The sequence below is a fragment of the Tachypleus tridentatus genome, chromosome 1 (genome assembly GCF_004210375.1).
Source record: "Tachypleus tridentatus isolate NWPU-2018 chromosome 1, ASM421037v1, whole genome shotgun sequence".
Classification (NCBI taxonomy): Eukaryota; Metazoa; Arthropoda; class Merostomata; order Xiphosura; family Limulidae; genus Tachypleus; species Tachypleus tridentatus.
Window position 1 is genome coordinate 131,708,162 of NC_134825.1, and position 13,281 is coordinate 131,721,442.

The window sequence follows — 13,281 nt, forward strand, 5'->3', positions numbered from 1 at the left end:
AGAAATACCCATCTACGCGAGCAATGATTGGCTGACATGCCCTGATGACGTAACTATGGATTCCCCCATGTACCTAGTATAAAGAAGCACCGCACTCAAACTATTGGTAGACGTAGGAGATACAAATATTTTTTATTATTTCAAGCACAAACAAACATGATTATCGCAAGTAACTATTTGGACTATGTCTTTTATTTATTATTAAAATTTATTTGTATCTCACTAGAAATTTTCTTTTCATCCCTTTCAAGCCTTGGGGGAACAATTTATCACTTTACTGTATAGGCCTACATAATATATAATAATTTGGGAGTTGCAACAAGTCGTAATATTTGTCTGTATGAGTGTATAGTCGTAATGTATACACCAAAATTATAATGATTATGCTCAAATTGTAATAGTTGGCATCTCTGCACATGGTTTTATTGAGTTAGGTTCAAAATTTACTATCATGGTACATGAATAAACATGGCAACAAAACTTAGCTGAGAATTCAAATGTTAATGTTATATTAATCTTAAATTCTTAACTTTATAAAATAATTATAAAAAATCTTAAATTTTGTCTATTATGAAAATTGTGATATTTGTTTTCTAGGTCTTCCCCCATCTCTAAGTCCACATTTTCTAAAATCCAATATGTATTTCCAATAATAAGTACCTCCACTTACAACTATTACTTGACTGCTATGGATTCTTTGTTTGCCCATCTAAGCATTTGTTTGATTTTTTCTTGCTTGTTCCAGTCTTTTATACCCCATTTAACTGCCTTTGGTGATATTTGTCTCATAGCATTCTCCATCTATGTCAGTGTGCCTCTATCCTGGTACAGCATGTAAGTATGTCATTTAGACAATGTCAACACTTTTTTGAGACTGTCTCATTCCTAATTCCTAATATCAATTCTTGATGGCAAGAAGAATGTGAAGAGAGGTAAGTATTATTATAAATACATTTTAAATTTAAAAAAAATGTTAACTTTTACAATATACTTAGCTCCTTTCACATATACAGCTAGAATTCCACATTGATAAAGTGGAAGGGCCAGTGACGGTATTATCTGTACATAAAGCATCTGCATTTCTTATAGGTGTGTCAAAAGAAGACTGGCACCATAGTGATCTGTCATCACTACTGGATAGGTCCCAATCGAATAGCTGAGGTTCCACTACTCAGGGTTCAAATTATAGGGTCATGGTTCCTATATTCTACTGCAATCTCTCTCTCTTTCTCTATAACATATGCTTCTGAGCCACTGAAATCACAAGCAGATGGGAAGCAACACTTTCGCGGACAAACCTTCTTTTCAATCTGAAGAATTCTGAAAGGCAACACCCCAGGCTTAGAATGACAGAACTGTGTATTCTAAGAAAAAATAACTCATCTTCTCTCCCCAACCATGTGGGAAAGAAAACTTCCACTTGTTTTTGAAATTTGGAAGGACGTGAAACAAACTGTGTTTAAGCAAGAGTCCAGGATATCAACTGATCAGCCTCAAGGTTATTTTATGGAACACTTCATTGCAGTCTAGATAAAGTATACTAATTAGTAATTGCTAGTGTGGAATTGGTTTGATAAAATTATACCTGTCTGGGCAACATTTGCCACAGAGAAGAATCCTGAAAGGTAGCAAAGAAAATACTCTAATGATATTTGCATAACTCAGAAATTGTTTACATACACAGTCATCAAAAGTTAAGGAGATTGTGTAAGATAGTTCAGAAGAAACACAGACACAAAATCAAGATCTTGCAAAATTATCATAAAATTAAATTTTCCTTATCACTGTACAGGTATTGTTACTTTCAGTGCAAAAAGTATGGTTAATCTAGTTCATTACAAGAGGTGTGTATGTGTGTTTGGTCCCTTACACACTTATAAAATATTTCAAAATTGAGTCCCTTAGTTCCTGTATTTGTCTTCAGATAGTTAAATATCTGTTCTAACAGGAATGATGCCCTGTTGCAGAACTGTAGGTCTTTATCCTTTTATCCATCACTTCTGTGGAGTAGTCATTTTAGTCACTTCTGTGGTATATTTTTGTTTAGAGCTTGACTCTTGATCATTGTTCTTTGTTTCTACATAAGTGAATAAGAAATTTTTCTTGTAGCATCCTGTGTCATTCACAAAATCCAGCCAAACCAGTGCCTGTGTTTTAAGTTTTTCCTTTTACTTTAATTTCAGTTTTTAACCAGTTCATCCAATATTTCTATTGTATTCTTAATGCAACCAGTGTATATTTTAGTTTCAAGTTTTAGAAATAAAATAAAAGATGGTTCTACGTCTTCAACTTGTCACTAAATTTTTCAATTTTGTTTTACCAATCAAATATTTAATTCTTGATTACATGGAAATATCAAACAAATACTCGTAGATAAATTATTCTTAGTGTTGAATATCCCAGTAGCAATATACGATAAAAGAAATTTTGGTGCTGTAACAAAAGATTCAGAAATAAGCCAGAGTCCATGCTCACAAGTTCTAATTCAGGGTAATGTACATGAAAGTATGCCAACAGCATATGTCTTATATTAATAAATTTAGAAAAGACTGGAAGAGAGTAAAGCAGACTAGCATTACCTCACAGGGCCATCTGTAAGTAACTTTTTTCTATCGTTTGAAGCATGAAACAACTTTTGGTATTGATAGTGATATGTAGAATATCAAATTCATGGCCATTGCACCAATAAACTTAAATAAGTTAGTTACATTTGACCTCTAAGCATTAAAGCAAAGATTACATGAAAAGTAATCGCTGTGCCAAATATCAGTCTAAACGTGATTTATAGGAATGTGAAGATCATAATTCATATATTTATGAGCTTAAGAAAATTCAGATATGAATCTGAGATATCATCAGAAGTTCTAGCTTAATAACACAGTCACAAGGGTCTTCCACATGAACCCATGAACAATGGATGGTTAGGAAGAAAAAAGAAGAAGAAGGAAAAAAAAAAGATAAAGAAAAAAAGAATATTTCACCCTTTCTGAAGTAAGTTTATGCTGTGAAATTTGAAGTCATGTGTCAAATAAAGGTTTGGTTTTTGAATTTCATGCAAAGCTGCATGAGGGCTATCTGAGCTAGCCATCCATCCAGCAATACTTGGAATACTCTTCCACCAATGGATAGTGGGATTGATCGTCACTTATAATGCCTTATGGCTGAAAGAGCGAGCATTTTTGGTGTGATGGGGATTCGAACCCATGACCCTCAGATTACGAGTCACCTAGACATGCCAGGCCGTCAAGTAAAGAATAAGGGTGAAAGAGTATGTAACTGTCATTAGAGTGAACCCAATAACAAATGTTTTTGGAATGTTGTTTTTAATTTGAAAAGTTTAGAAAAGATCATGATGCCTGGTGGTATTTTTAACCAAGAAGCTTCTGCTGAATGGTAAAGTTCCTACAGACTGAAGAAAGTGCTGAAGAAAGACCCAGCTATAGATTAACAACTGCACTTGAAATAAGTCTTCACTCACAGGAAACAATGTAGAAGAAAAGTAATTTTCAAAGGGAGAAAATACAGCAGCAGTGATGGCTATTTTTTAATACTGAATCACAGTAGCAAATTTGTTTTGTTACAAATACAGATGGTGGTATGGTAAAGAAGTATTTAGGATGATAGATGCATCATCAGTGGTGTGCTTTGTTTGTCATTAAAATTTTATACAACACACACATGCACAGATTACTTTCTATAACAGCTATAACAAAGTTGCTTTCATTTGTTTACATTTATGCACACAATTTGCCAGATGACAGAAGGTTAATTACACTTTGAAGAATGATCTGCATATGCCAGTGCAGCAGAATACTGTGACAAACACAAGCTGTGGCATGTTTGTTACTTATATGTACAGACTCATGGCAAATTTTCAACCCTTTAACATGCATACCATCATGAATAGACTTATGATTGGAGAAATATGTCACAGCCTTTCTAATGATAGTTGTATGCTCATATGGTAAGGTTGTCAAACAATGTTGAGTCAAAAGATGCAATGTTTTGAAAAAAAGAAGTCTTAAATATTCTACATGGAAGTAGATTAACTTGCACAGAAGTGCATTTAGGACAGCAAGAGTCTCAAAACCACACCATGAGCCACTCCAAAGTAACACTGTTATTCACAGACTAAAGATTATGGTTATGAAAGATAACATTCATACCAATGAAACTACTTCAGTGAGGATTGACATATCTCATGGTAACATTTAGTAAAATAATAAATGAAGAGTTTGAGCTGTTGAAAGCTCAGAATCATAAAGATTGCAAGTATATTCAAGTTATCACCACTGATTGCAATAAGATAAAAAGAACAATATATTGAAATATAGATATTATATTAGTCATAAAAAAACAGAAAACAACCTTATTAATAATTCTAGTTCAAAAGTCTTTTGAGTGTAAACTTACTTAATCAGTGTATAAGAAAAGAACAAAATGAAAATGTGAAATAGGGAGGTTTCAATGATATCCTTTTATTTTTTTTCCTTCTCACAGTGGATTACTTAATCACATCGGAAGAAGCTTCATAAAAAGTTATTAAAATAATCTAATTATGGTTTAAGGAAACTTATATAATTTAATTTTGTTTTTCTATTATTTTTAGATTATGAAGTTTCAGAAATTTTGTTGGAACACAGTGCTTTTGGAAAAAAAAACAACATTAGAAATACTCCCTTTCATCTTAGAATTTATAATTTTTTAAAAATTGTTAATCATAATGTTCTAATATATATATTCAGTCAATTTTAACACCTTTGATATTTATAAATATATTTTAATTCTTTACTTTTCAAGTTTGAGCTATACATTGTAAAAAAAAAAGAAGTAAAAACCTTAACAGGGATTTGTTGATGACCTTGAGTCTGACCCTTCAAAATTACATCACTATTACCTTTTTCAAGCTAAAAAAGAATACTTTTGCTAACAATATTCTTGGTTTAGATAAAATGGTATCCAATAAACTTTAAAATAATTTTCAATAAATAAGGATTTGAGTCATCTGGATATTTTGGCATAACCAATTGTACTCACTACCTTAGCTTAATTGATATCTTTTTTTGAATTTTAAAAACATAATCTGTGGTTTATTCCTGAGTCTTCTAAACTTCCAATTCGATTCCTTCATTTATCACTGCAGGAGCTTCATCTAATCATATTTTCATGAAGTCATAAATTACTGATCAAATGACTTCATTATTACCACACTGACAACAGTTCATAACCCATTCTATCTAGCTGTACTTAAACATTGCCTATAGTTATTTTCAAGATGTGCTTCATTAATAGTTATTCAAACCACTCATTGACATCACAAATGGGTGTCATAATTAAAACTATCCCACACAGGAAGGAAAAACAGACATAATAACTTGTTTGTTTGAAGTTAAGCACCAAGCTACACAATGAGCTATCTGTGCTCTGCTTACTATAAGTATTGAAACCCAGTTCGTACCAAGGTAAATAAGCAGACATACTACTGTGTCACTAGGAGCACATAAAAGAAATAAGACTTGATACTCACATTATCATTGAATGGGAGTTTATTATGAAATATAAACTTATTCTTACAAAAATTCTAAATAAAAATAATAAAATTGGTAAGTTTATTGTTTAGGCAAGACTCCTCAGTGCTGATAAGAAATTAATATTATAATTTTGTTCATACTTTCTTGCCAATTACACTTGACATTGCAAAGTTACAAAATATAAATTCTAAAACATGTCCAAGTTAAACATTGTTCAGACAACAATGTTAAAATTATCGTTTTTATTTAAATTTTAATATGCTGGTGTGCACTCTACAGATGAAAAGTGTTCTGCAATCCAGAGCAAGTTGGTAATGATCACTTTGTTAAAAAGGTTAAATGTAGGGAAAATTAATGACAAATTACAACTGAGATACCTGAAGGCTCTTATTTTTTACTTCCAGTTGGACAAGTTTGGCATTCCTTTCCTGAAGACCACTTTCAGCACTTTTCACCTGATCTTGGTAAGATGTGTCAATTTTGTTGATAATTGTTTCAAGTTCCATCACATGTCTATTGACAGGAAAAAAACAAGAATACCGTGCAAACACTGAAGTACATTTGCCAAATGCAATAATATCAATACACTTATAAGGGTGTTTTTAACAAGCTAAAGTATGGTAATATCTGAGCAGATAATAAGTTTTTATCCTCTTCATATTTTTGTCTCTACAATGGCAGCAAACCAACAGAAAGTGTAGCAAAGACAATCATAATACTTTAAAACATATACTTAAAAAAACACAACTTTTTTACTGTACCTGTGTCTACTTATCTGTACAAGAATGTCTGAATATAATTATTCTTATCCATACTGTTTTAAGAAGTGTTAGGTACTTGTTTGTTTAAATATTTTTAATAAACATGGAGAGTACTGAAGATATATGAAAAATCAATCATTTTCTGCTCCCTTTAAAACCATCTGAAAGTGTTTACAACTTGGTGAAAAGAAAAAAATATAATTAAAAATTTGTTTTTGTCCTTAATTTTAGCAAGCAAACACAGTGTGAACTTTCAACTATCTGTTTGAGAAAATAATAAGTGAATGCAGCAACTATCATTACATATAAAAAACACAAACCCATATTCACAACTGTTTACTTTATAAACATATATAACTTTAGCTCAGTTAATTATATGTAAAGATAAACTTTAACAGAGTGTAAGAAAGTATGGGAACTTACTCTGAATAATAAAAAACCAAAAATTGCAAATCAGAAGTATTAATGCAGGCCAATCTTGGATATATTGTGGGAACAGTAACAAATGACAAAAATATATAAGTATATATAATATTGTTTAAGTTTGTTTTGTTGTTATACACAAAGTCATACAATGATTATCTGTGCTGTATCCATTACTGGTACTGTAACCAAGCTTTTAATCTTATGAGCCTTCAAAATATTCTTTAAAGAAAGAAAAAAAAAAAAGGAAGGAAAATTGCATTTAATATACTAAATTTCACAACTTGAAATGGAACAAAAGATTTATTTATAGATTTGGAAAGACAAACATCAGAATTATTTGGAAGCAGTGTGAGATGGTTAGAATATGAACATCATAATATAGGCATTAGCATTTTACCTTACATGAAAGTGTATTTCAGAAAAAAAAACACATCTCTGTCTCTATCACACCACAAATTTTTAATGAAGCTCTCATCTCTACACACATTACTTGTATTGTACAAGCCTATGAAATAATCATCATTAGATTATAGCCCTCCACCTTATGCAATTCCTTATGAACATTAGTATTGGAACAATATATTCTTCTTAATAGGGTAAAAGATATGCACCAGAATGAGAGATTGTGCAGAAAAGTATCTATCTGAAATACATTTTCATGTAAGAGAACTGTAAACTTTAGAAATGCTACTTACTTCTCTGAACAATTAATTTAAATCAAATGTCCAACTGAAAAGTTTAAAAACTGGTATAATTTTTAATTATAATCAAGAAAAGTAAGGAAAAACTACTTTATGAATAGTAACAAAAGTTTAAAATAAAGAGCTCAAGAAATGCCAGGAACTACAAAGTAAATACATTTTTCAAGAGAAAGAGTGCAAGGAAAGAAATGAGCCTTTGCTCAAATGTTAGTGCTCACAAGAATTACTGCACACAGAGGATGTGCTGCCCCCCTTATTGGTGGATATTTATATTCTAATAACAATTACATCATAGGCTGGCATAATATATGTAACATATTTATTGCTTTATTGCCCTTTAACCACATACTACTACTATCCATGCCATTATAACTTGTAAATCACTTAGGGCATGTGCAGCTCATGTTACATTATTGTATTACATTACCCACCAGCTACTACAAACTGTTCACATGTATACATTGTCAAACATTTTTATTATATTATTAGTAATCATATTTAATCTTAACTATGCTAAAAATATTTTTTATATTTTAGTTACTTTTACAATTAAACACAAAGAATATATGCAAAAAAGAAAAAATAACCTATCTTAACCTATCTTCTTTTTCTTGCTGTCAGTTGTCAAAGAGAGTTAAACTTTAATTTTTTACACTAATGGTAACAAAGCATTTAATTTTTACTTAAATAAATAATGTACCAAACAATATAGACTAATAACATGCAAAAAGTAGACAAATTCCCCTTACCTCTCAAAATTTTTCTGGCTTTATAACTTTGCAACAAGAGTCATTACAAATTCATTCAAGTTAGTCATTAGCTTTCCCATGAAAATGATCTTGGTACTCTTAAGCGAAACTGACATTTCACTGTTCAGAACATAACATTATACATCATTTGACAGATTATAGTCTCAAGTTTCTATTGATTATAGATATTATATACATATATATATATAATTAAATGTAAGAAAGAACTATTAATAAATTATGAAAGGGAGGATATGACAGGGAGAATGTGTGGCAGTAGGGGTCTAATTTTATGTTTGATAGCTCTGTAACAAAACAAAACTGAAGGCTATAAAAATTATGATTTGTCTAAGCAATAACGATTCTATTGTGAGTAATTTATGTTTAGTTTCATACTTTTTTGGTGGGTGGTGAATAAAATAGGAAAAATAACGTGTTTAGAGAAAATGTGTCACATACATTACAGTAGGGGAAATTTAAGATTTTTTAAAATACTGCCCTGTAGAATTTAAAACTTAAAGCTTATATACTATTCAAATATGGATTATTAGCTAAAATGTTATGCTATTCTAATTGGTATAACATAAACAAAATGTAGTTAAATAAAATGAATGCTAAAACCTTGTATCATGTGCAATAAAGGATATCTATGGCAATAGGGTTAATGCTATATTACATTGTTTTCAGTATAGAGAATTGTATATTTTATTTCCAGTTCAAACTTTATTCTCATGATGGGAAACATATTGATTAGTTTGTTTTTTCAGTTTTGGACAAAGCTACATGAGGGCTATCTGTGCTAGCTGTCCCTAATTTAGCTGTGTAAGACTACAGGGAAGGCAGCTAGTCATCACCACTCAACTCTTGGGCTACTATTTTGGCAACAAATAGCAGCATTGACCATCACATTACAACGCCCTCACAGCTGAAAGAACAAAGGATTTGAACCCATGACCCTCAGATTACGAGTCGAACGCTCTAACCCATCTGGTCATGGTGGGCCATATTGATTAGTTTAGCCACATTTTTGATGATTCTTACTGCACTGTCCCAAAAATTATGATAATTGCAGCACATTTTCTGTTTCTTTTATGATATTATTTTGTATTCTTTGGTTCATTATCTAATTAAATAAAAAATTATTTAGTGAAGTAGCATTATTAGCATAAAAATGTACATTTAGTTCCATTTATAGTTAACAGAAAAAATCACAGAAAACCTATTGTATTTTTCATGTGTATTCTTTCTTTATTATTATAAAAATAATAATAATGAAACTTTTTCACAACTTATGCCTCTCCATTATGTAATTCCACACAGTAACAAAACCTATGCGATTAGGAAGTTATTTACAACTCTCGTGGCATGAATATTAGTTAGACACAGTTCAAAGGGCAATAAAACAATAACATTTATGCATAAACCAGGGGTGGCCAAACTGTGGCTTGTGAGACATGTGTGGCTTGCAAAAATATGTTGGCTGAGCTCCATTTTCCATCACAATTAATATAAATGATAAGTAAAAAATTTTCAAGCTTTATAATTACTTACAAGGTATAAACTGGGAGTCCACTGGATTAAAAGATAAGTTTAATGTTCATGGTGAGTAAATATATTTAAGAATTTAAATCCTAATTTTGGTTCTAGATTTGAGTCAGGGATTTAAAGAAATTTCTAATCAGCAAGGATTACAGAGGAATTGTGCTGGAGAATCAGTAATTATACAAGCCAGTGCTGAAAACATTAGTTTTAGTGGGCATGACTTGTGATCGCATGATTGTGACATGTTGCAGGCAGTGAAATTAGTGGAGTATCAGTGTGATACTGGGCACTGTAGAGTTTGGTTGCATTGTGCTTGTTGGAGTATATTGTTTCTTTTCACTTTAATTTTTCAGAAGTGTCTGTGAAAATTTTGTGAAGGAAGATGATGTCATCAAATTGTAAGAAGCGAAAGTATGAAGATGAAAACAAAAATGTTAAACAAGAGTGGGAGGAACGTTAAACCTTTTTGTCTTATCTGCAATATGTTACTCAGTCATTACAAAGCCAGTAACTTGAAATGCCACAATGAAACAAATCACAAGAACTTTTTGCCTGATTATCCACCTAAATAAAAACTTATGGAAAAACAAGTTAAACGTGTTACAATCATCACTAAATAGCCAGCAGATACTGTTGACAACGTTCAGTAAGAAACTGAACCACCTCCACTGTGTCGTGTAGAAAATGTCTCCGATGAGATATCCTTATCGTGCCAGCAAAGTTGGAAGCCATCTAGGTTAAATTTTTTTCTCTTCAAAGAACAAAACCTTCATCTACTTTTCCATGTCCCATGTTTGGTGCTTTTCAGCGAAGTTTAACTGAGCTGTTTTGTGGTGTGGTAGGAGGCGTGGCCTTTGAAGACGTTTATAGGTTTTAAAGCCCTTCTCTCATAGATGAGATCTTATTGTTCTTGAGCTGCATACTGCATCCGTAAGGGCCTTAATCTGGTTCGACGATCAGCTGGTATCTTGCCGGACAACCCGTCAAATCCTCTTGCTCAATGCCGGTGAAATTATCTTGGGCCGACCACTTGAAATTCTCATTCTGTATCCCTCAGGGTCTTTTAAGAAATTTGCAACAGCAGATTTAGTACGCCCAATCTCACCAGCTATGGCACGTTGAGAGAGACCTTGCTTTTGCAGCTTGACAATTCTGCCATGTTCAAACTCTGTCAACATTTTTGCCTTTGCCATGTTTTTACCCAATGTAACACAGGAGATGTTGACAACACTAATGCTTGAACACAAATGACTAAATTTCGTTATGTGTTTACCGATTAATGCTTCGTTTCAATATGGTCTTAAACTTTTGACCAGCTAGTATTTAGGCTAATTTCACAGTGTTCATATTTTCCCTATTAAATGCTAAAAAAGTTTTTTATTTGCCCTTTTCTTATTTTCATCTTTGAAGCTCTACTCAAATAAGTGATTGAATCTAACAACGCAAGATGCATATTTTTTCTTTATGTTCATTGGCCTTAAGATTTTGGCCAGCAGTGTATGTGTACTTTGTGATTATTGAAACTAATACAAATTAACATTTTAAAAACTACATACATGAATAATTATTATTACATACATGTATTTCTTAATATTTATATAAAAATTATATTACAAAATGTGCATTCTAACACAAGAAATGTGTGTATAATATTTGTTCATGTCTTGAGGCTCACAAACATCTGAAGTTTATTATATATGGCTCTTACGTTAAGCAAGTTTGGCCACCCCTGGCATAAACAGAAGTATACTGTTAGGAGATTTAAGCTATGTAGGATAAACAAATGTAGCTTCATGTTAAAATCTGAAGTCATTATAGAAAGAAAGAACAGGCAATATACAGTTAGATTTTAATGGCAGTCATGAGATCAGTCAAATTAACCAACCTTGTTTAAAGTTAGAGTAGAGAAAATAACAGATAAAATATAAAGTTTTATTGAGAAAAAAAAAGTTTTATAATTATTTAAGAAATTTAAGATTACAGAAATGAAATTTGAAAATTTTCAGATGAATAAAAGTATTTTTAATCTTAATATGAATATCACTTTGCACATGGACTATTAAATAAAATCACTTAATATATTCATAGAAAATATTTTATCAAAAATGCTTAATTGAAAAATCAAATTTTTTTAGTACAAAGGTCTTTTAATGTTTACTGAAAGTTTACCAAATTATGTGAATATACACATACTGTATAAAAAGTTACAGTATAGAAACTAAAATGAGTATTCCATAGTTAGAGATTCAGTCAATTCAACTAAGTCCACGTGGAAAGTATTAAAAGTCTTTGAAATGAATTATTTCTTGATGAAAGTATTTTAAGAATTTACAAGTAAATGTTAATGGAACTGTGCACATAAATTTCAAACTTTATAACATAGTCATGCTTCCATTGGTTTGGTTTGTTTTGAATTAAGTACAAAGCTACATAGTGAGCTATCTATGCTCTGCCCACCACGGGTAACAAAACCCAGATTTTAGAAGCATGGGTCTGCAGACATATCGCTGCGTCATTGGTGGTGGTGGTGGTGGTGGTGGGGGGGGGGGTTAGTAGTAGTAGTTCCATTGGTTAAATCTATCAAAATTGAACATTTCAGGATATTTTGTACAGTATGACTATATTTGATTAAAGCATGGTATACAGAAACTAAACAGCAATTCAGTAACTTATAATATTTTAATACAATAAAAAATCATATACAAAAAGTAAACAGCAAATCAGTAACTTATAATATTTTAACACAATAAAAAATCAATACTGTTTATCAAATTACAGAAAGTGATAGAGGAATATTTTTTCTTCTTATAGACTAACATACTTTTTGTAACTGTTTAACTGGGTCTCTGCTTCCAGCTTTTGATTATTTACTTCAGTCAGGTCTGATTTCCATCGATCTCTCTCTTGAGTCAGTGCAAGAAGTACACATTCCTGTGTCATAGAATTAATATTAAACTAGTTATATGAAAACATGAAGCATTAGAAACAATATTCACTTTGATTATATCTGAAATTCGTGGAGTCAAAAATGAATGCCATCAAATTGATGATTTCTCTAACTTTTGACTGGTATCAACATGCTGTGCAACATCATGAATCAATCAGAATTATTGTGAATCCTACTCACATAGGTTTACAGAATTTAGAAAAAAGTATGGAAGAAGTTGTATTTCTTTCTGGCAAAATAAACTGAGTATTACAATTTAGGGACATTATTTCTTACACCAAAAAAGAAACTGTTCACATGAATCAGTGAAAGACAAGTTATAGAATTGTTTACAATTTTATTTTCAGTTGAATACAACACAGATAAGATGAACTATTTGTAAATTATAGCCTGCTGTTCTTATTTCTCTCTCTTTATTTGCAAAGTATATAAAAGAGGAACACTTTAGCCTTCAATGAAAATAATTAATTATTATTAGTTATTTAATCTGAAATGCATATCAGAGTAAAAAGCCCTACAAAATGCTTAAATTTTAGGTTACACACAAATATGATTAAAATGTTGCATAAGAAAATGATATTAATTTTAATTTTTACTTAAAATCTAAAATATCTGAATTTTACT

At 31.1% G+C, this 13,281-nt stretch overlaps 1 protein-coding gene across 8 annotated transcripts in view; it reads right to left on the reverse strand.

Moving 5' to 3' along the window:
* LOC143224073 (uncharacterized) overlaps positions 1-13,281 on the reverse strand; it is a 141,920-nt gene that overhangs the window by 43,164 nt on the left and 85,475 nt on the right. For all 8 annotated transcript variants that reach the window (XM_076452540.1, XM_076452554.1, XM_076452544.1 and 5 more), the window contains 2 exons: positions 12,532-12,641; positions 5,909-6,044 (listed from right to left, as the gene is read on the reverse strand). In XM_076452540.1, the coding sequence (XP_076308655.1) occupies positions 5,909-6,044; positions 12,532-12,641 (246 nt within the window). The remainder of the gene's footprint in view (positions 1-5,908; positions 6,045-12,531; positions 12,642-13,281) is intronic.